The following is a 19,862-nucleotide window of genomic DNA, read 5'->3' as shown; positions in this document are numbered from 1 at the left end:
ATTGCTAGACATCTTAGGTATCCAAGACACTAGTCCTGAGGCACAAGACCATGGAACCACCCCCAATACTCATTAGATGTTACATAATGGAAATTAAATTTACTCACCCGAAGGAGTTTTGCAGAATTGGAGAACTGGATTAGAGTTTATCCGATTCATTTCTAACAAATAATTGAATCAAACCAAACGTCACAAGCCATTTTTTGTTGAAGCAGCATGTGGTAACTGTTTATTTCTATTCCAGGGTGACTTGTAGCACTTTACACACATTTGCAAGTGGACGGCAAAATGTTGCCGCTTTGATGTTAAAGGGATTGCTGCTGGTTTGCTTAATTTTGATCCAACAAGCAACATGTGCCCTCCCCCCTTTGGGTACAGCTGTCCATGGTGTGTTTGTCCTTCAACACCTGAGCGATTGAACGTCCGCACGGTGTGTGTTGGAGGTTAACGTTTGTAACTTCGGTAGCCAGGTTAGGGAGTAGGGAGACGCTTGTTTTTTTTGTTGTTTAGCCGACTTTTGGAGAGGCTCCTTTACTGCCCACTCACTCAATCTGTGCTCCAAGTTTGACGCACCGTGCGTGTGTCAAGTGATATGTGATAAATGTGCACGTGTGTATACTATTTCTGTTTGCTTTTGTTCGTTACTTTGAAACGGTTTTGCGTGTGACAAAACAACGTCAGGAGGAGAGAGAAAAAACAACTCAAATCGTTGTCGAGGAGGAGCATTCACCTTTTGCCGATGTAATGGGAGTTCCAGACTCCGCTAGGCAGTAAGTGTCTATGTTAAAGTCATCTGGCAACTGCTTCTGTATATGACTTCAAGCCACTCTCGGCGGGTGCGTGATGAACGGATGGTTTGTTTTAATTAAGGTAAATAATAGAGACATTCACAAGTGCATTGAAAGTGAATTGCGGTGGGTACGTGGGCCCACGCGACACGCGACAAGATTTATGCTGGAGTGTATCATATTGCTACTGTGCTCTGGTGTCTGGTTTCTTCTCCTTTACGTATAGACAATGTTGTTCTGAAGCTGTCTAGCGTGTGGAACTGGTAGCCAACCGAAAGCAAACGAATTCTTGATGAATTGATGCTATCGACGTTCTGTTCAGGATCTTGAGAACTCAAGTCTCAGACTTACTGAGGTATCTCACCCAAGGGATTTGTTAGCATTTGCATGTTTCTTTTTGCAATATCTTCAATCCATCTAGTTTGCCCGTAACCCGATTGTACCTCTTGAAGAATAGTTTGATTAAAGATCACTGTCAAGGGCGAAACAAGAATCTCCAGACAACAGCCGCGAGCGAGTCTGATGCAGACAGACAGGACTAATTAGCCTACTGTTTCGTCTTCATCGGTACCGGTGATGCTTTTGCGGAAACGATATGCTCGATTTGCAGGAGTCAATCATCATTAGGGTTCGTTTCCCCGCCGCCCGGGTGCTCCAGACAGTGCGCCAGTAGCCAGACCATCTACTGCACCGATCCATTTCCCTCCGGAACGTCTGTGTGCATAGTGCTTCACCGGTTCAAATCAATTTAATAACGGTAAAACGGTACGCTACAAAAATAAAGTGGCAACCCCTCCTGGACGGAGGGGGGTTTCCTAAAAAGAAATCGTTCCGGAGCTCGTGTATGCTGGACGTGTAACCTTCAGGGTTGGGAAGCTGATACGGGCAGAAGATAAACAACAAGTCCGTGGCCTTGCTCCACCGGCTGGGTGTACACTAACAATCGATAGATCTTGCTTTATCTTTACGTTCCCGTTTTTTGTTGTGTGTATCTGTTCCACCATCCCACCATCTTACCACGAGCGCTAACCACGCTAAATTGTACCATCCACCAATGTACTTTGCCTGCACTGCAGCCTGGCGCTGGCCCACGGTTGGGCCACACCACAGCGCACCAGAGCTTCATAAATCATTCCACTACACTATTACTCTAGTTTTCGTTTGATTTATTTTTCCCTTGATTCGACGTTCTCTCATTTCCTTTCCCTTTTTTCTCTTCCTCCCTCTCTCTCTCTCTCTCTCTCTCTCTCTCTCTCTCTCTCTCTCTCTATCTCACTATTCTCCCTTTCCTCTGTATCTGTATCTCTTTCAGCATGCGACTGCCATCCGATCGGGTCGTCCGGTAAGAGCTGCAACCACACGACGGGCCAGTGCACCTGCAAGGAAGGCGTAACGGGACTGAACTGCAACCGATGTGCCCGCGGCTACCAGCAGAGCCGCTCGCATATCGCACCGTGCATAAGTACGTAAGCGACCGAAGGGGGCGAAGGGAACAATGCAAATATATATGTAGCGTACAGGAGCGTAGTAGACAATTCAACCAATGTGCAAGACGCTGTACCTTCCACCTTGCAGAACCACTGGAAACGGAACTGTACACTCGAATGAGACAGTTAATTAAAACCGAAACCAGTGTTTCCTACACATGCAGGGTGTGGGTAGGAAAATACAAACTGTTTCCATTCGGTGTGCAGTCTGATTCCAGTGACTGATTTTTTTTCCCCTATAGTACCCCTTATCGCTTTAAAAAGCTCTGTTTTAGCAAAAAAAAAAAAAAAATAAAGATGCAAAATTAATTGTTAAAGATAAAAAATATAAATTTCTTCTGTGAGGTAGTTTGAAATCTCTTATCATCAGTAACATGTTTTTTTCCTTCTTCTTTCGTTTCCTGCTTTTGTACAATTTTGAAGAAATTCCTCGCGTCATTAACATCAACCATCAAGCGCAGAATACGGCACCAGAATCCTACCAGTACGATCCGGATGCAAGCGAAAGCACCAAAGAAAGTAAGTAACCAAACGTATTGTTTATGTTTATACGATAAGGAAAGGGGGTGGTTTTTTTTTCTAAAGTTTCGTTCGGCAAACAATTGGTCTCTAAAATGTTGAAAAAAAAATGCCACAAAATTCTACCTTCAAGATAAATTTATAGCACGAAAAAACGAAAAAAAAATTGTTTTTAACTTTTTTATTTTTTAGCCAAACTGTATGCCAATTCTTCAACCCCTGCAATTTCCTTTACCAGTCTTGTTTGTCCAATTTTGTTATTTTGTAGCCAGACTGCACTTTTTTTTCATTTCTTTTTGTTTTGTTTTTGCGGTTTGTTTTTATAGCACACTATCACTATCTGGTCGTTAGCCAAAATATTGTTATTTTCGATTCGTTTCACTTATTGGGAATTTATATGCCTGATAATTCATACGGGTGCAAATAAAATGAAACACAACAACAGGGACCATTGTCGGTGTGCTGTAGCTGCGGAAGTGCAGATAAAAATAAGAGCAAAGCAATAATAAAATCTCAACCAACCGTTCCGCAGGGAATGGTGGAACAATATTTGCATATAAATAAAATGTACGGTAGAAACTTTTGCCCAACAAAACTGCAATGGTTTGTTGGAGTTTTGTTTATAAAACTGTTAGGTTGAAGATAATATTTTTTTATTGGTAAATAAGTTTTATAACAGAAAAAATTCATAAAAATAGATAAAAGAATTGTCAGAAATTATCTAAAACATTTAGAAAGAATCTTCAAAATATTTTGCAATTCATATAAGCAATTTTAATGTCCATATTTGATTATTTAAAAGGTCAGTTATTTAATAATTGTGTTACTTTATATTTTAAACCTTAAAATGTTTGATGCCGATTTGGATAAAAATAGAAAGGAAAACCGAAAAATGACTTGCTATAAAATATACTAAAATTATTTTTTTATTTTTATTTTTATACTAAATGGGTGCGCCTGGTTATTTGTACCAGGTTAAAGCAATAAAAAATTTCACCATCAGCTATCAGGTCTAGTGGGTTTCGGTTTTGTCTGCCGTTTTTATTTAAATAATTTAATTCTTTTTCTAATGGTGTCTCACTTTCAGATTGTGGCAAATGCAAATTCGACACGAAGCGGCTTAACCTGAACAAATTCTGCAAACGCGATTATGGTAATTGGTTGTTTACATTTCCAATTTGCACTACAAGTCGGATTGTCTCTGTCTCGGCAAATCTGTATCTTGTTACGTTTACAATATCACCCTCTCTTTCTCTCTCTCTCTCTATTTTATTTTTTTTTCTAAACAGCTATCATGGCGAAGGTGACGGGCCGTACGACACCTGGAGGCAAAAATTCACCCCGTGACGAGGTACGCTTCAATCTTCAGGTTCAATCGGTCTTTAAATCGAACGGACCGCTGCTACTGGCGAGCCAGCGCAAGTCAAGCATTGGATTGCTTGTACCGTCGAAAAATCTCGACTGCCGCTGTCCGAACATCAAGATCAACAAGTAAGTGAATGGGTTCTTCAGACCATTACCGGCATGGTACAACACTGTTGTTTCCGTATTTTTTTTTCGTCACCAGATCTTACCTGATCCTCGGCATGGATGCGAAGAGCAATGCGGAAAATTTGATGCTTGGCCCGAAAACGATCATCATCGAGTGGAAGGATGATTGGAATAGGCGGCTCCGCCGATATCAGCAACAGGCGGGCTCCTGCTACTAAGCCGCTAGGGATAGGGATCAACCAGAGAAAGGGTGACGTATTTCGTCCCAACTACGCATAGAAAGGTAACCCGAGAGACTCTTTCGCTTCATCGGCAGAGTAAGAGGGGGGCGTAGCGTTAAGATCGTTCGGTGCCAGAAAGAGTGTTGATGTCTTTTATAGCTGTACGTGAGCCCCGAAAAACGGCGCTTCCGGATATCGTCCGATACAAGCCGGCGAGATGGCATACCGCCAAAATAGTATTCTTCATGTCGCCCTTTTTTTCTCTCCAACAAACCAATCCAATTCCCTTTCCCCACCATTGCCACATTCGCAGCCTGATTTGTGATCCCTTTTTTTTTTGCTGCAACCGAATCAGGTGCGAAGCATGACGTTTCTTGCCGGCACCACCCAGTAGTGCGAAGTTGTTTCCAATAAATTATTATTACCCATGTAATCTCTATTAATCATTTGTACGCCTAGTGTCAGTCCGCTTCATCTGCATATCAGTAGGAGGGAATTATTTTTTTTTCGTTTTTTTTTTATTGAAGAGGATCTGTATATGATCCTCACAACAGCGGTGAGTAGAGTAATCACCCATTAGGGAGAGTTGTAATGTCAACCCGAAAGTGGATGTTCATGTGCTCTTCATTTCTATTTAGAAGCTTAATTGTTAACGAAGACGGAAGAAAAAAAACGAAAGGTAAATCAAACTAAAGCAAAAAACCATTTCGTTTGTTACTGTTTTGTTACACCCCTCCCCCCCCCCTCCCCCAATCATCCTTACTTTCCTTCATTTTCCCTTCAATATACCTTCATCCTAAATAAATCTAGATTTACCGTTTCGTTCCGGTGCCATTTGCAGTAGAAAGTGTTTTGCAGAGTTTTTTGCAAATTTAAAAAAAACACGCACACATACAAGTAATACAGTGAAGGAAAACCCTCCTCCCCAAAAGAAGTTAAATAGTAGCGCGTAAGTTGTAGGAACGAGAGTTAGGAGAACATATTTCCCCGGTACAGTGTTGCGTTTATGCACTTATGGCCAAAAAACTTCAGACAAGGGACAGTGCGCGTGTCGGTGTGTGTGTGTGTGTTTGTGTACGTATGTGTAACCGATCACTAACTACAGTACATTCGATGTGTGCAATATACATGTGCATGTATGCACAAATGAAGGATTTACGCGAAGAAATGTGTGTGAGAATTGGTACGGTTTTTCCATCATTTATTTGATACTCTGCTTCCAAACATTTGTTGGTTTCAAATTGCTACTTGTTTTATTTCCTTAATTTAACTTTATGTTTTATATATTTTCTTCGTTTTAGATAATTTATTAATTTTATTACTTCACTTTTTTATTTTTTTGTTTCATTCTGTTTTTTTTTTATTAGTTTGATGTTTTTTTTTTATATTTTATCCACTTTTGTTTTCTTCTCTTTTATAACTTCTATTGTACATATTTTGTTACAGTTTTAAATGAAAAACAAAAAAAAGTTTTCTTTTGCCACACATACAAAGATGTGGACTGCAATACAAGTACACACCCACATACGCACCGACCAGAGCAAATATTGACTTGACTGGGTAGGGTCCCATGTATCATACTAAAATTATAATAAAAAAAAAGCAAAAGCTCCGATTGAAAGAAGAAAAAAAAGCAAAAAATAAAACGGCTAACGTAAATAGAAGCAAAATGGAGAAAGAAAGGAAGAAGAAGAAAAAACACGCACAAATCAATGTAAACAAGCACACACACACACACACACACACTGGAAGGAGAGGCGGTAGATAGTGTGCGGCGTTTTGCGTGTTGTAATTTGTGTTCCGTGCTGTTTCGTCTTTAGGATTCACTTTTACACCATAAGTATAGGCCAACCACCAATGGGTATTTTTTTTGCTCTTGTAGCGTGCAGGAGATTCGTTTACAAGCGTTACTTCCGATAACATAACATAAAACTATATATATATATACAAACACAAACGCATATATATATAACACATTAGTTGTAGTGAATCATTTCATTTTTGCATCCTTTGGCCCCGAATAATAAGGTGCGAAGGCGAAGTCCCTTAGTGCATACCTACACAAGCATAATTAATCGAACGAATACTAACACACAAAGCAAAAAAGGTAGGAGGAAAGGAAAGCGAGAAGCGAAATATGGCAAAATGGAATAACATCTAGCGCAGCAAATAAAGTTAGTGATCAGCAGTATGTGACGGAAGCTAACGATAAATGTGCTCACGGAAAAGGCAAGAAAGCTGAGAACGATAAGCAGATGTACGTACACGAGGAAACAATTTGCATGACGATTGTGATGAGAATTTTATCTGTATATATTATAAAGTTTTCCTAACCAATAACTCATTTCGTTGTTGTTTTGTTTTTTTTTCCACACGCGCGCAAATGAAAGAAATTTGTTTTTTGTTCTGCTGGTTGTTCGGTGTCATTCTCATAATGTGCTCTAGAGTGTATGTGGCTTCCCAAGTGGTGGAGGTAATTTTATTTGTTCGCTTTTTTTTCGTCGTATTTCAATTCTTATTCAAGTTTCATTACATTGCGTGACCGTTAAGATGCTGTTTCATTATTTACATCGAACGCTTGCAGTTAAGTGGTGTTGTTTGCTATTTTCGGCCATAGTTTGGTTGTTTCCGTCTGACGTAGCAGCACGCTCGCTAGCATCTTTCGGCTGGCTTTCTTCGTCCGTCTGTACATAGCACGCACGTGGTAATTTCAACAAAATGAAGAAAAGAGCGTATTAAGTGTTTTATGTCGAAAGTTTTGTGTCGTCCACCGTAGCCCGAACTGGCGGGGAGGGAGTGGTGAGGTTAGAAGAAAAAGAAAACTGGTACTTGGAAAAACGAAAAGTTTTTCCACCTGCTGTTGACGGGTTTTTGCCTGTGAAAGCACGAAAACATTTTTCCGACCCACCAACCCAACCCATGAACGCGGCAACGGGAAAATGGCTGCCATGATGGCCGCGTGCACCACACAAAAGCTTCGCGAAAGGGATGGCACTATTTTGGGGATGGCAAAAGCGAGTCTGAAAATGTTAAAAGTGCTCGGAAGAAAAGTAGCTAAAAGTCTTTCCGGTGCTGGAAGGGGGGGTGGGAAGAAAAAGTTGCCCTTTACTGCTTCATACTATTAAAAGCAGTTACCCGCAGGAACGTGAAATGCGACAAATGCAAGAAAATGGTTAAGTTATGGTGTTTTCTTCTTCTACTTTATAAAAAACATTTTTTTTTCTTGCTTTTTTACGAAAACAAAGGATGGTTAGCTGTAAACACACTGCACTTAACGTGCAAACTTTCACAAAGGTAAGTGGTTTTCGCTTGCTGCACATACAATCTATCATTCTCATAAATTAAGGAAAAAAAATTTTTACTATCAAAGGAATTTGCTCAATCAATTATGATTTAAATATTTTCCAATGTTTTTCGTTTGCATATTTATTAGTTTGTTTTCTAATTTTAATTTTTTTTCTTTCTTCGTTTGAATTACGAAAAAACTCAATGCTTTTTTGTTGTTATTTTATTGTTGTTATTTATTGTATAAGTTTGTTTGTCTTACAAAGATCTGTTAGTTAGTATTAGTATTTTCACTTTTATTTATAAATTTCCTACTTACTTACTTAATTACTTACTTAGTTAGAATAACTTACTCAATTAAATACTTAGTTAGAACTACTTACTGAATTACTTACTTACTTAGAAAACTATTTTTAGCCAATCACGGCTCACTTCACTTACGTCATTTTTTGCTATGCAGGTGTTAATCTTACGCTGTTGTCATCTGATTTTTTTATATTTATTTTAAAGTGGCTTTGGGGTCATCTGATATTGCTGTGTTGACGTTTCCATGGTTTCTTCATCCGGTGATGGAGGGTGATCTTCTGGGTCTGGAGCTCATGCTATCATCATTGCTATCATTGTATCGTCGCTTTATTTTGGCTGTCGTGGTGATGATCCCTCATTTGTTTCTAGATGTGATAGATGAGTGTTCTGCGTTTGAAAGGGATTTGTTCAATCAATTATGATTTAAATATTTTCCAATGTTTTTCGTTTTGCATATTTATTAGTTTGTTTTCTATTTTTAATTTTTCTCTTCCTTCGTTTGTATTACGAAAAAAATCAATCCTTTTTGTTGTAGTTTTATTGTTGTTATTTATTATATGTTTATTTATTCCAATGTTTTCCAATGTTTACATATTTATTAGTTTGTTTTCTATTTTTATTTTTTTTCTTCCTTCGTTTGAATTACAAAAAAATTCAATCCATTTTGTTGTTGTTTTATTGTTGTTCTTTATTATATAAGTTTCTTATGTCTTACAAAGATTTGTTAGTTGTTATTAGTATTTTCACTTTTATTTATGAATTACCTACTTACTTACTTAATTATTTAATTACTTACTTAGTTAGAACTACTTACTTAATTACTTACTTATTTAGAATTCAGCCAATTACGGCTCACTTCGATTACGTCATTTGTTGCCATGCAAGTGTTAATCTTACACCTGGAGGATGGAAGGTGATCTTCTGGATCTGGAGCTCTTGCTGTCATTCGCTGCTTCATATACAACTAGAGACCCCATGTTGTATCGTCGCTGTATTTTGGCTGTAATGGTGGCGACCCCTCATTCGCTTCTACAGGTGATAGATGAGTGTCCTCTCTGTGACTGACTTCCGTGAATGATTTTAAAATTTATATTTATATTTTTTTAAACACATGTTGAGTTGCTTCCCAAATAATAACTAGCGAGCAATACCTAGTGATCAGTATCGTCAGTACACTCACACAGCACTGGACATGAAATACGAATTCTTGAATTTCCAGTACTAGAAATGCCCATGATAATGATCGACATTTAATAGCTATAGATATGCAAACCCCATACCGCCACGGTAACTATTCTGCCCGCTTGCACAAAACAACCGTCCTATGCACAAAACATTTATTTTGCATACCACACAACCGCACGGCAAACGAAATGCCGCACTTGCAGTCGGCACAACCATCCCGCTTTGCTGCTTGTCCAATCGAAGTACCTGCTGCGCCGAAACGGCCGAACAACTTTCACCATTCATTGATCAGCGGGGGGTGTAGCGCGAACCGAATCCTGCGCGATACGGCCGCAGCGATACCGCACGCCCTTTGGACCGCATCTTTGACCCCGCAGTTCCCGGCTTTTCTTGTGCACGGTTTGACGGGATCTGAGCGCCACCGACAAACCGCACGACTGATTTTCTGAATGCACCGTGCGCATCTTTTTTTTCCTGCCTTTTGGGAAGAAAATGTTAAACTCCCGGGTGCAGGTTTCACGTTGGGGACGCCAGAACAAGCTGTTTTGATCGGGGATAGGGAAGGCATTACCTTGCGCAAAGGGATAGCGTTGTTCTAGCGCTCGATGGTTGTATTTTTTTTTTCATCGCCATCCTTTTCATGTAAGGCGATAGCGTTGTACATCGAAAGGAAGGTGTACGTGGTATTAAAATATTCACGTTTTGTTATTTTTTTTTGCTTTGCTTGTTCAATGCAAATGCAGTAGTCACGGGCGAGTTCGGCACCGGGCGTAGTCCGTGCAGAAAAGGGATTGCTGTACGTCAAAACAATACAAGCGCGCGAGAAGCAAAGCGGGAAGGATGCGGGCGAAGAAAGAAAAAAAATGACTTCAAACTCCCATCCAGGGATGGGATTTTTTTTCTGCCCGTTTCAGCGAATGTATTGTTACAATTATTCCACGATCCGATCGGTTTCGCTACGGTGTCTTCATCGCGCTCGCTACCAAACCGATCGCGGTTGTTCTGCCCAAACGGGAAGCTGGTAACGTTTGTTGAAGGGGGCGGGATGGTAGCGCGGCATTTCTTGACTGATTTATACATCTCTTCAAACGGGACGACGTAACAATGGTACGGATGCTAGAATGCGCGAATGCGTAGACCTCCCGTGGATCTTCCGGTTTGGAGATGCGACCCTTTGCTGTGTCCAGGCCCCGCGGTTATTCAACTGTTCCCGGCTGCTGAATGTGAAGAAGATACCTTACGATGATCAGTTTGTTTTTTCTTCCTTGGGATATACTACCGACGGGGTCATGGAATGCCGTGGGATAGCAAATTCGCAAAACTGCCATCGTGGATGTAACGATTAGTGAGATGGAGAAATAATACTTCTTCAAACATTGAAGAAGTTTATACTGAAGATTTTATAGTTGGAGTAATGAAAAATGTGAAGTTTAACTAACCTCAATTTCAGATGTTCAGAAGTTTTCTTATGCTCAGTACACTTAGTTTTGGTACAAAATGATTGTTAACTAGAGCCTAACCTAACTTTTCAATATTCGGAAAGGAGTATGCGGACTCCCGAAAAACAACTTATGTAAGAAATTTGGAAGAAGTATTAATTAGGTACATCACACATTCTGGGATCTGGAGGTCCTCGTGGATTAGATATCTTGGACTATGATGTTGGAAGACTTCAATTTCTCGCGGCATCTTCATGTAGCCAGTGTGTCTTTGTGATGTTCTTCGTTGGTGTATTTCTCCAAGGATTTCAGGTTCCCCAAGGTTTTTTGATGTCATCCAATCAATCAATCAGGTTTACAAGAAGAATTGAGTAGTATTATTGTAAAAAAGAATTTAAAATCTCGAATCCATAACAGTGTTGAAGAATTTTTGAATCTGAGTTATTCGCACAGTTTTGCTGTATAAAGCACTTTATCACTTTTTGTTTCACTTTTGATAACACTCATTTTTGGTGATTTTAAAAAGTTATCCATTAGCACTAGAGCGCCCGTATATGCTACTGCATTGGAGTTTTTTTTCAAATCTTACCTGGAAGAAAGTTTCAAAATCATTCTGCATCACGGATTGCATAATGGCAACACTCTGCGACTGACACGGTGCGTCTGTTAGTTTACCTTTTTACCGCCAACTCGTTCAAGTTCAATCTAACTCGTACGCGAAACGCCAGCCTTTTTGGGGGGGGGGAGGAAAACTTCCTTAAAAAGTCATCAAATGTAATTAGCCGTACATAGAACGCCGCCCGTAACGCCCGTCAGAACCGAAGTGTGGCGGGAGTCTCTGCCACTGGTAACGATTTACCAGTAATTATTTCATGAAGTTTCCCACTGTGCTGTTTCCTTACTTTATACCGTACTCCGTTCCGTACCCGGCCGTTGGGGGAGACACTCGTGCCGAGGTTTTGATGTGAGTCAGCAAAGTGGCAGTAAAATGGTACCGGAAGTTCGCAACTTGGAGACCCCGTACTACACTCAGTACGTGGAGTGGTGTGAAAGCTACTGCTCCAGTTTGCAGCAGACCTGAAGTAATGCGAAACGTCTGATGGTGAGATTTTCGAGACTGCAGTTTTACTGCGCGTTCAGAAGCAGAACGAAGGGAAAGTTCGTTTTAGCGAAAAGTCGGCGCGGGGAAGGAGTCAACTTCATCTGGACGAAGCCATTTTCCCGGTGTCTTCAGCTTCTGTCGCAGCAGAAGTTTGTAACGCAAGTATCCGTTTGCGTCCTGGTGGAATGGTGCCCTTTCTTACCCACCCAGCTAATCATTCACACAGGTCGCCATATTAATCTGCCTAACGACCTATCGACCCTTTACAGGGCATCAGCGGTGCGGTGAGTTGGGCATCATGGGGGGCGGTAGCGCGCACGGGGCAAACCACCATCAGCGCCAGCGGCGTAGCAAATTCGTTTAATCCTAATTTAATTAAAAAACATCAATCTTCGTCCGGATGGTACGGAGGGAGCGAGATCCTAAGGACGACGAAACGGGAGTTCCCTTTTGCGCATTTTTCCAATTTTCGCTCGGTTTGCGCCATGATTTTTAAAGGTGGTGCGATTTGTGCTTCGACAGTTCATCTAATCACGTTAGGCGTTACGAATTCAGTGTTGCCAACTGAACTACTTTCATTTCGGGGGTTTTATTTTTCCTCTCTCTCGATGAGGTTGAAATAAGTCGCTCGTGTGTCGCAAGTGTCCGGATTGTGGAGTATTAAAGAGGGGTAGCCGACGACCATGCGGAGTCATTGAAAGTCCTACCAATTTCCAAACTTAAGATGTCTTCAGGAGTATTTTTCTCGTCCAAACATACTTCAATGTTACGGCAAATCATGGAACGGAGTCCGAACGTCCCCAATGTTCCCCAATAATGGTGAAACACACTGTTTGTTGCTCGAAAAGTGTCAAATTTTCATACAGCTAGAGCTAGAGTGCAGTACCGGGCTAGAGTTGAAGCGGGTACGGTGCCGTAGCGAATGCTACATCATGCGCACGTGCTCTTGGCGGCAATGGCAAACGAAGGAATGGAAATTAATTGATCCTATTACAACTGCTAACCGCCGCTAAGCAGCCTCCAGGAGCGCGTTTCAGATGTTGCACATTCGCCTCGGCTACGGCAGACTTATTAATCAGCTCATTCCTCATCCCGTCCGTGCAGCTTTTGCGGTAAGCTTGCGGGACAGGACATTCTAGCATTCTTCTAGCGCCATTCGAAGGACGTTTTGGGATGGATTTTTGCTGTTGTTGTTGCGAAAACCAATAACGATGCTGGTTGGTAAATGGGCCGATTCGTTAAGAAAATTTCTACTCATAACTCAGATCACTTGTGTGAGCGTGTGCGTGCATGTGTGTATGTGTGTGAAAGTCTCTCCGTGTGTGGAGAACGGAATAGGGAGATTGGCGATGTGTATAGACACGCATGCCTGTCCGTTATTACTTCACATAAGTTGTGCACGGTTGAGCTAACGTTGTTTATAGTACTAATCAACCTTGGAATATAAACTGGAGTGATAAATAACGCGTTACGTGTGCTGCGTGTGTTCATCATGGCTGTAATTACTCTTCGATGTTACAAGCGTAATGGCGTGTAAAGTTTGTTTGTTTGTTTGTTTGTTGTATGAAAATTAAAATAATAAATAATATTATGGCTATGAGATAATGTGTTATTTTAATTTCTCAAACTTCCAGCATCCAACAAGGTTCTTTGTACGCGGGTAACATGTTAAATATTAAAACCCCCTTCCAATGAAATTGGCTTAACTGATACCAATAATAGCATTAATGGAAAAACTTTATAACATTGCACATTAAAAGAACCCCCCCAAAACGGAACTCTGGCTCCTTCTCACCGCATCCAGTGAAGCTAAAGTGCCATAAGTAGCGTTTTACAATGTGCTCGTAAAGAAAAATAAATCTTACATTTTTACTTTGCCTTCCTTTTTTTTCAACCAAATGTATCTACCTCTTCCCTTTTAAACCGTGCAGCGGCTAAAGCGATAGCGATCAGCGGCCATAAATTCGCCGCCCAACCCGCTGACGTCGTTGTCATCGGGCCGGTTCCGCACAAAAAAAAGAACCAAACCCCCCGTTGCAGCACCACCTTTTACCGCCAACCAGCAAACCGCGCACAAAGTCCACTTATGGCACGTATAATTTGTCAAGCGTCGATCAATGTCTGATTTACGATCGTATTATGCGTTGCACAATTGCTGCATGTGAGTAGGGTTTTTTTTTGTTTTGTAACTTTTTTTTTTTGCTCCTCCCGCGTTTTGTGTGTGTGTTTTTTAAAAGCTTCGATTTCCTACATGCATTTTTCTTTTTTTTCTTCAAATAATATTCCATTTTTATGTGGACCCTGGGGTTCCGAATCGAGCCAAAACGCCCAAATCGCCAAACGTGAACGAAAAATATTAAAACGACGAACCCGGTAGCGAACAACAATACAAAGCAAACAATTCAGTTCGGTGATGAGAAATGTGCCGAACCAGAATATGCAACTGAACGAGAGAACACAAAAAAAAAACAAAAAACAAAACTCTTCGCATTTGCACAACGATGCGTCCTTAAAAGGAAGCGAATCATTCTAACATTCCGCAGCATTCCGCGCCATCCTGAAAGACTGGAAGGCGCAACGGAAGGAAACGAAAGACTTCGGCGGAGGGGAGGGGGGAGGTGGGGGAGGAGGAAGGTGAACTCTACTAAAGAAACAAGAGTAGCGAAACGGCATCGTTTTCATTGGCAATCGACATGTTTCCATCCGTACAGGATGATTTTATACGTGTTCGACTACTGAAGCGCACCTTGTAAACGGATGCGTTTTGCGTAGCGTCTTCTCCGAATCCGTGATAGGTTCGTCTCATTTACACACAATGGTACAACGGGGCGGGTTTTTTTTTTGCTGCGATGATTTTGGTAAATGGGCGAAAGATGTGGAAAAAGCCGTCCAAGTAGCTAAAGTTGCGTGCAGATAAAACATTCGAGAAAGAGTACGACCTGAAACCCGAGGTTTAGGCGGTGGTCTAATTTTATTCTCTCGTGTTGATTCAATGCTTTTTGTTTGGAAGAATTCCTTTCAGTCGTTTTAATATGTTTAAAGAAAAACAAACGTTTTTTGTTTTGACATTTCATGTTGGTGAGTTGGTGCCGTGACCAGGATACCTAAGTCTTAAGAACTAGAACTATATTTTTAAATTAAATAGTACAGTACTTCGATCTTCTCCACAATGTAGTTATTGCATCATGAAAGCTTTTATTCACACACACATTTACAACAACAACAAATAAAAGCTACTACCTTGCATTAGCGCGCAATTAAAGCTCTACGATGGATGAACTATACGCCGCACGTAGAGCTACACCGGCACACTCACTCGCCTCCCCCCGTTGGTCGTACATTCTTGCAAAAACCAAGACTTTCGGTGGGGATGATTTATAGCTCACGATATCGCACCGTGCGCTGCTAATTAATGGCGCTCCGTTGCTTGATCCTTAAATGGGCCGTCACTGGATGGGATGGGTGAGCGGTTGACCACGTGTCGGCAAAACGTAACGAATAGCGTTACAACCGCGTACGGAGGATCGATAAATTCACACCCCGTACGTACCGTCGTTTTGCCCATTTTGTCCCCATCATCTACTTTGCCCCTGGTGGAATTGCAAATTCACTGACTGTTTCCTAAGGTGCACACCATCTTATGTGAAGCGGGCGTTCTACCGTGTACGAAGGTGTGAAACATGGACCCTGCACGAATGTAGCAGGGCAGGCAGAGAGTTGAAAACGAGCTGTACACCAGCGGTTTGGAAGTGATATAATGTATTTCGGTTTGGCCCTTGTTTGCAATGAATATCCTGAGGATCTTTGCACACTCGCTTCCTGTTTGCTGAGATCCTATAGGTTTGAAGACGAGTGAGGTGCCTTATAGTTTATTGGATCGCCATGAATACTGCGAAAAAACCTCCCTGAGGTAATAGCAATCCTTGGAAAGGGATATCTGTGTAATCGCCAACAGCTGACAATGGATACTTTTAAAATTAATGAGGAGCTAATTATTGGAGCTCAATGTCTAACCCGTGGCTGGCAAACCACGTTTCCAGTCTAGGAGTACATTCGACTCTAACCACATCCCCTAATCGCACCGCAATGGTTGAGCATCCGATCTACACATTTGATCAGTTGATTAAACGGCAACGGTTGCTGCTGAAGCTGATCGGTGTGGATAGTTACGATCCAAAGTTTCGCTTCCACGGACTAACCTTCTTATTTGTGTGTTTGGCACTGTTCTTTTTCGTGGTTTCATTGTACGATTTGTTTCTCTTCAAGAACGACATGTTTAACTTTGTCTATGTGTTGATTACGATCTTCTTTGCCACCATCGGTCTTGGTCGGATATCGGTATTTTTGGTGTACAGCAAAGTGTTACCGAACTTGCTGCTCCAAACCTACTACACGTACCAGGTGATAAAGAATGACGAGCGTGAACTACGTATTCTAGGCTGGTACACCCAGCTATTCCAGCGTGCTGTCAACGGGTACACGCTTGTGTTTATTGGTACATCCATTGCTGCCGGCATACTTCCGATCGGTATCTATCTGATGACTGGGGAGCGTGTACTACCGTACGGTGTGGTACTTCCATTCATCGATCCGTCCTCCCAGACGGGGTACGAATTGAACTACATCTATCAGGTAAGCTGCATCATCTGGACACCGCCCGGGCTGGTTGCATCCGAGTGCATGATATTTGCGCTGGTACTCAACATCTGCATTCAGTATGACATCCTGGGAGTACAACTACAGGACCTAGACGAGCTGATTCGCTCCCAAGGTCCAATGCGGGAGGTAATGATTGCCCAAAAGTTACGCACCATCCTGCATGGACAGCAGCGACTCTTTAGGTAAGGATGGGAGATTAAATCTTTGCAGAAATGGAACAGTAATACAGCTTGACCGCTTCCTGCCAGCTTCATCACGACCATTGAAGATTCGCACACCGTACTGTCTGGAGTGGAGGTACTCTCGCTTGGACTACAGATTGTAATCACGCTCTTTGTACTGCAGTTTGTACGTATTATCAACCAACGCTGTGCCTTAGCTCCTATTAGTTAATCCCTATTAGTTAATGCCCTATTCTTCCTACATTTCCCTTAGTCTCTCTGGATCCCTGGTCTGGTGCTGATACCGGCATTCACACTGCAACTCTTTCTGTTCTGTCTGCTCGGCACTATCATTGAGGATAAGGGTGTTAAGTTTTCGGACGGCGTATATAACCTTACCTGGAACGAACTGTCGTTGGGAGATCAAAAGATTTTTCGCCTATTGCTCCTGAGTTCTCAACAAACCAAAACGCTCACGTGCGCGCGAATGACACCGATCTGCTTGAATCTGTTCGTTAATGTGCGTAAGTTAATGTAATATTGGTATTTCTTTGCTTTGGTTTAATAATCTGTAATGGTACACATACTTCCAGATGTCTCAGAAATTCTACTCAATTTTCATGATGTTACGTAACATGTAAAATGCACGTAACATTACACTTCAAGGAAATCAGGGCGGTGCCTGCTACTCATTTCCAAACGAATTCTAGTGTGTAATTATAATACTCGCTAGCGTGTTTCAAGCACATCCCAGAATGTCTGTAGTCTTCAAAGCACTCAAAGTGACCTCAATTATGGTTTTAATATTTCAGCAACACATTCCGTAGTTCTAATGAGGAATCCTCAATAAACCACCTCACCAGAGTTAATTATCTTCCCACCTTTTTTTTTCGTTGTTGGTAATCGCTTTGAAGTGTGTTTGTACAAACCATTCCGCACGAATACAGTTGGTTTGGATTAGCTCATTGAACGTCTGATCCGCTTGTTCCAATATGGCAGTGGTCAGCGAAAGTCCAATTGATAGGTTCGATCGTATCCTGTCCTGGCAGTACCACATCCTTCGCATGCTGGGCATGGATGCGTTTACGAAAAGACTCACGCTCAACCCACTGTCCGTGACCATAATGACGATGGCGGGTTTGTTTATGGTTGTCTCGTTCTACGACGTTCTGGTGCTGTTTCGTGACGACCTGTTCGGTAAGTCGTTTGTGATGGCCACCATCTGCTTTGGCTTTATCGGCTGGGGTCGTATCGTTGGTGCGTGGGCATACCGTAGCGATGTCCCGAAGCTGATGCAGATGGCCCGGGACACCTACCTCAGTGGTGTTAACGATGAACGACAGATAGCCCTCCTGCGCTGGTATACGGAAATCTTCTGGCGCGGTGTAATGCTCTACACAATGATGTTTCTCTTTGGCGCCATCATGGCATCGTTCGGTCCGGCCTTGCTGTACCTGTACAATGGGGAGAAGATACTACCGTTCGGTGTATATCTGCCGTTCGTGGATCCGAACAGTGGTACCGGCTACGAACTCAACTACCTGTACCAGATGAGCTGTATCCTGTGGACACCGCCCGGATTGACCGCAACGCAGAACATTTACTTTGCCTTCATTCTCAACATTTGCATCCAGTACGATGTGCTGCAGCTGCATCTAGCCGATCTGGACGTGCTTGTACAGCGGACGGATCTCGAGGGAAAGGATGATGCGGTTCGAGCGAAACTGTGCGACATTATTGTCCGCCAGCGACGGTTGGAACAGTTTGTGCAATCCATTGAGCAGGTTTATTCGAAACAGGCGTTCGTCGAGGTACTGTCCCTAACGTTCCAGCTTGTGCTAACGCTATATGTTCTTCGTGCCGTAAGTTGTTCATCTTTCAATACCAAACAATTCCAACTGTACTCAAAAACTTCGTGACCTATTGCTATTACGTTTCTTCCTTAGAGCCTGTGGCTACCGGGGCTATTTCTGATACCGCTCTGTACCATACAGCTGTTCATACTGTGCGTACCGGGTATGCTGATCCAGGTAAAAGCATCCAATCTGACGGATACGATCTACGGCATTGCCTGGCACGAGTTGCATCAGCAGAACAAGCGGATCTTTCACCTGTTGCTACACCGTAGTCAGCATCCGAGTGGACTCACCTGTGCCGGAATGGCTAACATTGACATGAATCTGTTCATGAGCGTACGATGATTAGCGGCGATAGATGCGTGTGCGATCTTACTCACGTGGGGATTTTCTTCTTCTTTTTTTACAGGTTATGAAAAAGGTGTACTCCATTTTTATGATGCTGGAAAATATGTAACTGAGAAGAGAGAGAGAGAGAGAGATAGAGAGAGAAAGAGAGAGAGAGAAAGAGAGAGAGAGAGAGAGAAAGAGATAGAGAAAGAAAGAGAAAGAGAGAAAGAGAGATAAAGAGAGAGAAAAAGAGAGATAGAAGTTCACCGTTCTGTGCAGCGTGCAGGTCTTTTGATTTAACCCTCATGCACCTATAATTACTCGATCGCTCATTAACCTTTAACATTCACCCGCTGATTTCCACTCACATCAATCTTCAATGTTCGCCAAGCATAAGCATACGGGTATTTGCAACTTAAAAATATCCGAAATTCGTTTCACAGCATCAGGTTTGCTTCTACGCTTGATCTGGGCTTAATCTGGCGGTAAGCAAGCTGACAAAATGGAAACCCCAATAAAATGCACCTTTTTTGTGTGAAATAAATACAATACTCACGACTAGAAGCATGCATTATGCAGCATTTTGTTAGCCTTTTGCTACCCAAAATGAGTTAATAATCGAAAGGAAACACACAAGAGCTGTAACAAATATAAGGCAATTATCTTTGCAGCCTCGGATCAAGGGTTGTGAGTGTTTAATACTGAAGTCTGAAAATGTTAGCAATGTACAGGGATGTTTCTAGCACTTGACCTCTGCATCATCCTTTTTGGTGTCTTTTTTAAAATCCGAAATCTATTTTTACAGTCCGATAGAGTAAGTTTGCCTGACTAGTAAGTGTGACTGGTGCTGGTAGAGTCAATGCTTTATGTGCTTTCGTTGGTTATAGATTTTCAATGAATCTTTTCCAAAAAAGGTACCAGCCGATATATACTTCGGTACGCCTTCTCGCTACTCTTCAACACCACCATCGATCACGCTACATCTCGGCTCGCCATGCTAAGAGGCAGCGGGAAAGAAAACGTGATTCCGGAT

At 41.9% G+C, this 19,862-nt stretch overlaps 4 protein-coding genes across 6 annotated transcripts in view; all 4 read left to right on the top strand.

The window, feature by feature from the left end:
- The window catches only part of LOC125766634 (netrin-B-like), a 61,041-nt gene extending 54,191 nt beyond the window's left edge, over positions 1-6,850 (top strand). For all 3 annotated transcript variants that reach the window (XM_049432855.1, XM_049432864.1, XM_049432845.1), the window contains exons 4-8: positions 2,101-2,250; positions 2,699-2,794; positions 3,882-3,947; positions 4,084-4,285; positions 4,362-6,850. In XM_049432855.1, coding sequence (XP_049288812.1) covers positions 2,101-2,250; positions 2,699-2,794; positions 3,882-3,947; positions 4,084-4,285; positions 4,362-4,503 — 656 coding nt within the window. In that variant the 3' untranslated portion in view covers positions 4,504-6,850. The remainder of the gene's footprint in view (positions 1-2,100; positions 2,251-2,698; positions 2,795-3,881; positions 3,948-4,083; positions 4,286-4,361) is intronic.
- An 8,552-nt stretch (positions 6,851-15,402) lies between these two features.
- On the top strand, positions 15,403-17,192 carry LOC125766969 (odorant receptor 67d-like). Its single transcript, XM_049433121.1, has 3 exons — positions 15,403-16,664; positions 16,731-16,830; positions 16,918-17,192. The coding sequence occupies exons 1-3, from the start codon at positions 15,829-15,831 to the stop codon at positions 17,179-17,181; spliced, it is 1,200 nt and encodes a 399-aa protein (XP_049289078.1). The 5' UTR covers positions 15,403-15,828; the 3' UTR covers positions 17,182-17,192.
- A 443-nt stretch (positions 17,193-17,635) lies between these two features.
- Positions 17,636-18,626, top strand: LOC125766853 (uncharacterized). Its single transcript, XM_049432922.1, has one exon. It carries the CDS (start codon positions 17,636-17,638, stop codon positions 18,560-18,562), a length of 927 nt encoding a protein of 308 aa, XP_049288879.1. The 3' UTR covers positions 18,563-18,626.
- LOC125766945 (uncharacterized) lies at positions 18,572-19,031 on the top strand. Its single transcript, XM_049433058.1, has 2 exons — positions 18,572-18,835; positions 18,909-19,031. Exons 1-2 carry the CDS (start codon positions 18,662-18,664, stop codon positions 18,954-18,956), a joined length of 222 nt encoding a protein of 73 aa, XP_049289015.1. The 5' UTR covers positions 18,572-18,661; the 3' UTR covers positions 18,957-19,031.
- The last annotated feature ends 831 nt before the right edge of the window (positions 19,032-19,862 follow it).

Source organism: Anopheles funestus, chromosome X, assembly GCF_943734845.2.
Source record: "Anopheles funestus chromosome X, idAnoFuneDA-416_04, whole genome shotgun sequence".
NCBI classification, from domain to species: Eukaryota; Metazoa; Arthropoda; class Insecta; order Diptera; family Culicidae; genus Anopheles; species Anopheles funestus.
This window is presented reverse-complemented; position numbering and strand designations above follow the sequence as displayed.

Coding starts and splice junctions, on each gene's coding strand:
- LOC125766969 (XM_049433121.1), top strand. CDS start 15,829: ATGTCTAACCCGTGGCTGGCAAACCACGTTTCCAGTCTAGGAGTACAT. Junction 16,665..16,730: donor GGACAGCAGCGACTCTTTAG/GTAAGGATGGGA, acceptor GCTTCCTGCCAG/CTTCATCACGACCATTGAAG. Junction 16,831..16,917: donor CGCTCTTTGTACTGCAGTTT/GTACGTATTATC, acceptor CATTTCCCTTAG/TCTCTCTGGATCCCTGGTCT.
- LOC125766853 (XM_049432922.1), top strand. CDS start 17,636: ATGGCAGTGGTCAGCGAAAGTCCAATTGATAGGTTCGATCGTATCCTG.
- LOC125766945 (XM_049433058.1), top strand. CDS start 18,662: ATGCTGATCCAGGTAAAAGCATCCAATCTGACGGATACGATCTACGGC. Junction 18,836..18,908: donor ACATGAATCTGTTCATGAGC/GTACGATGATTA, acceptor CTTTTTTTACAG/GTTATGAAAAAGGTGTACTC.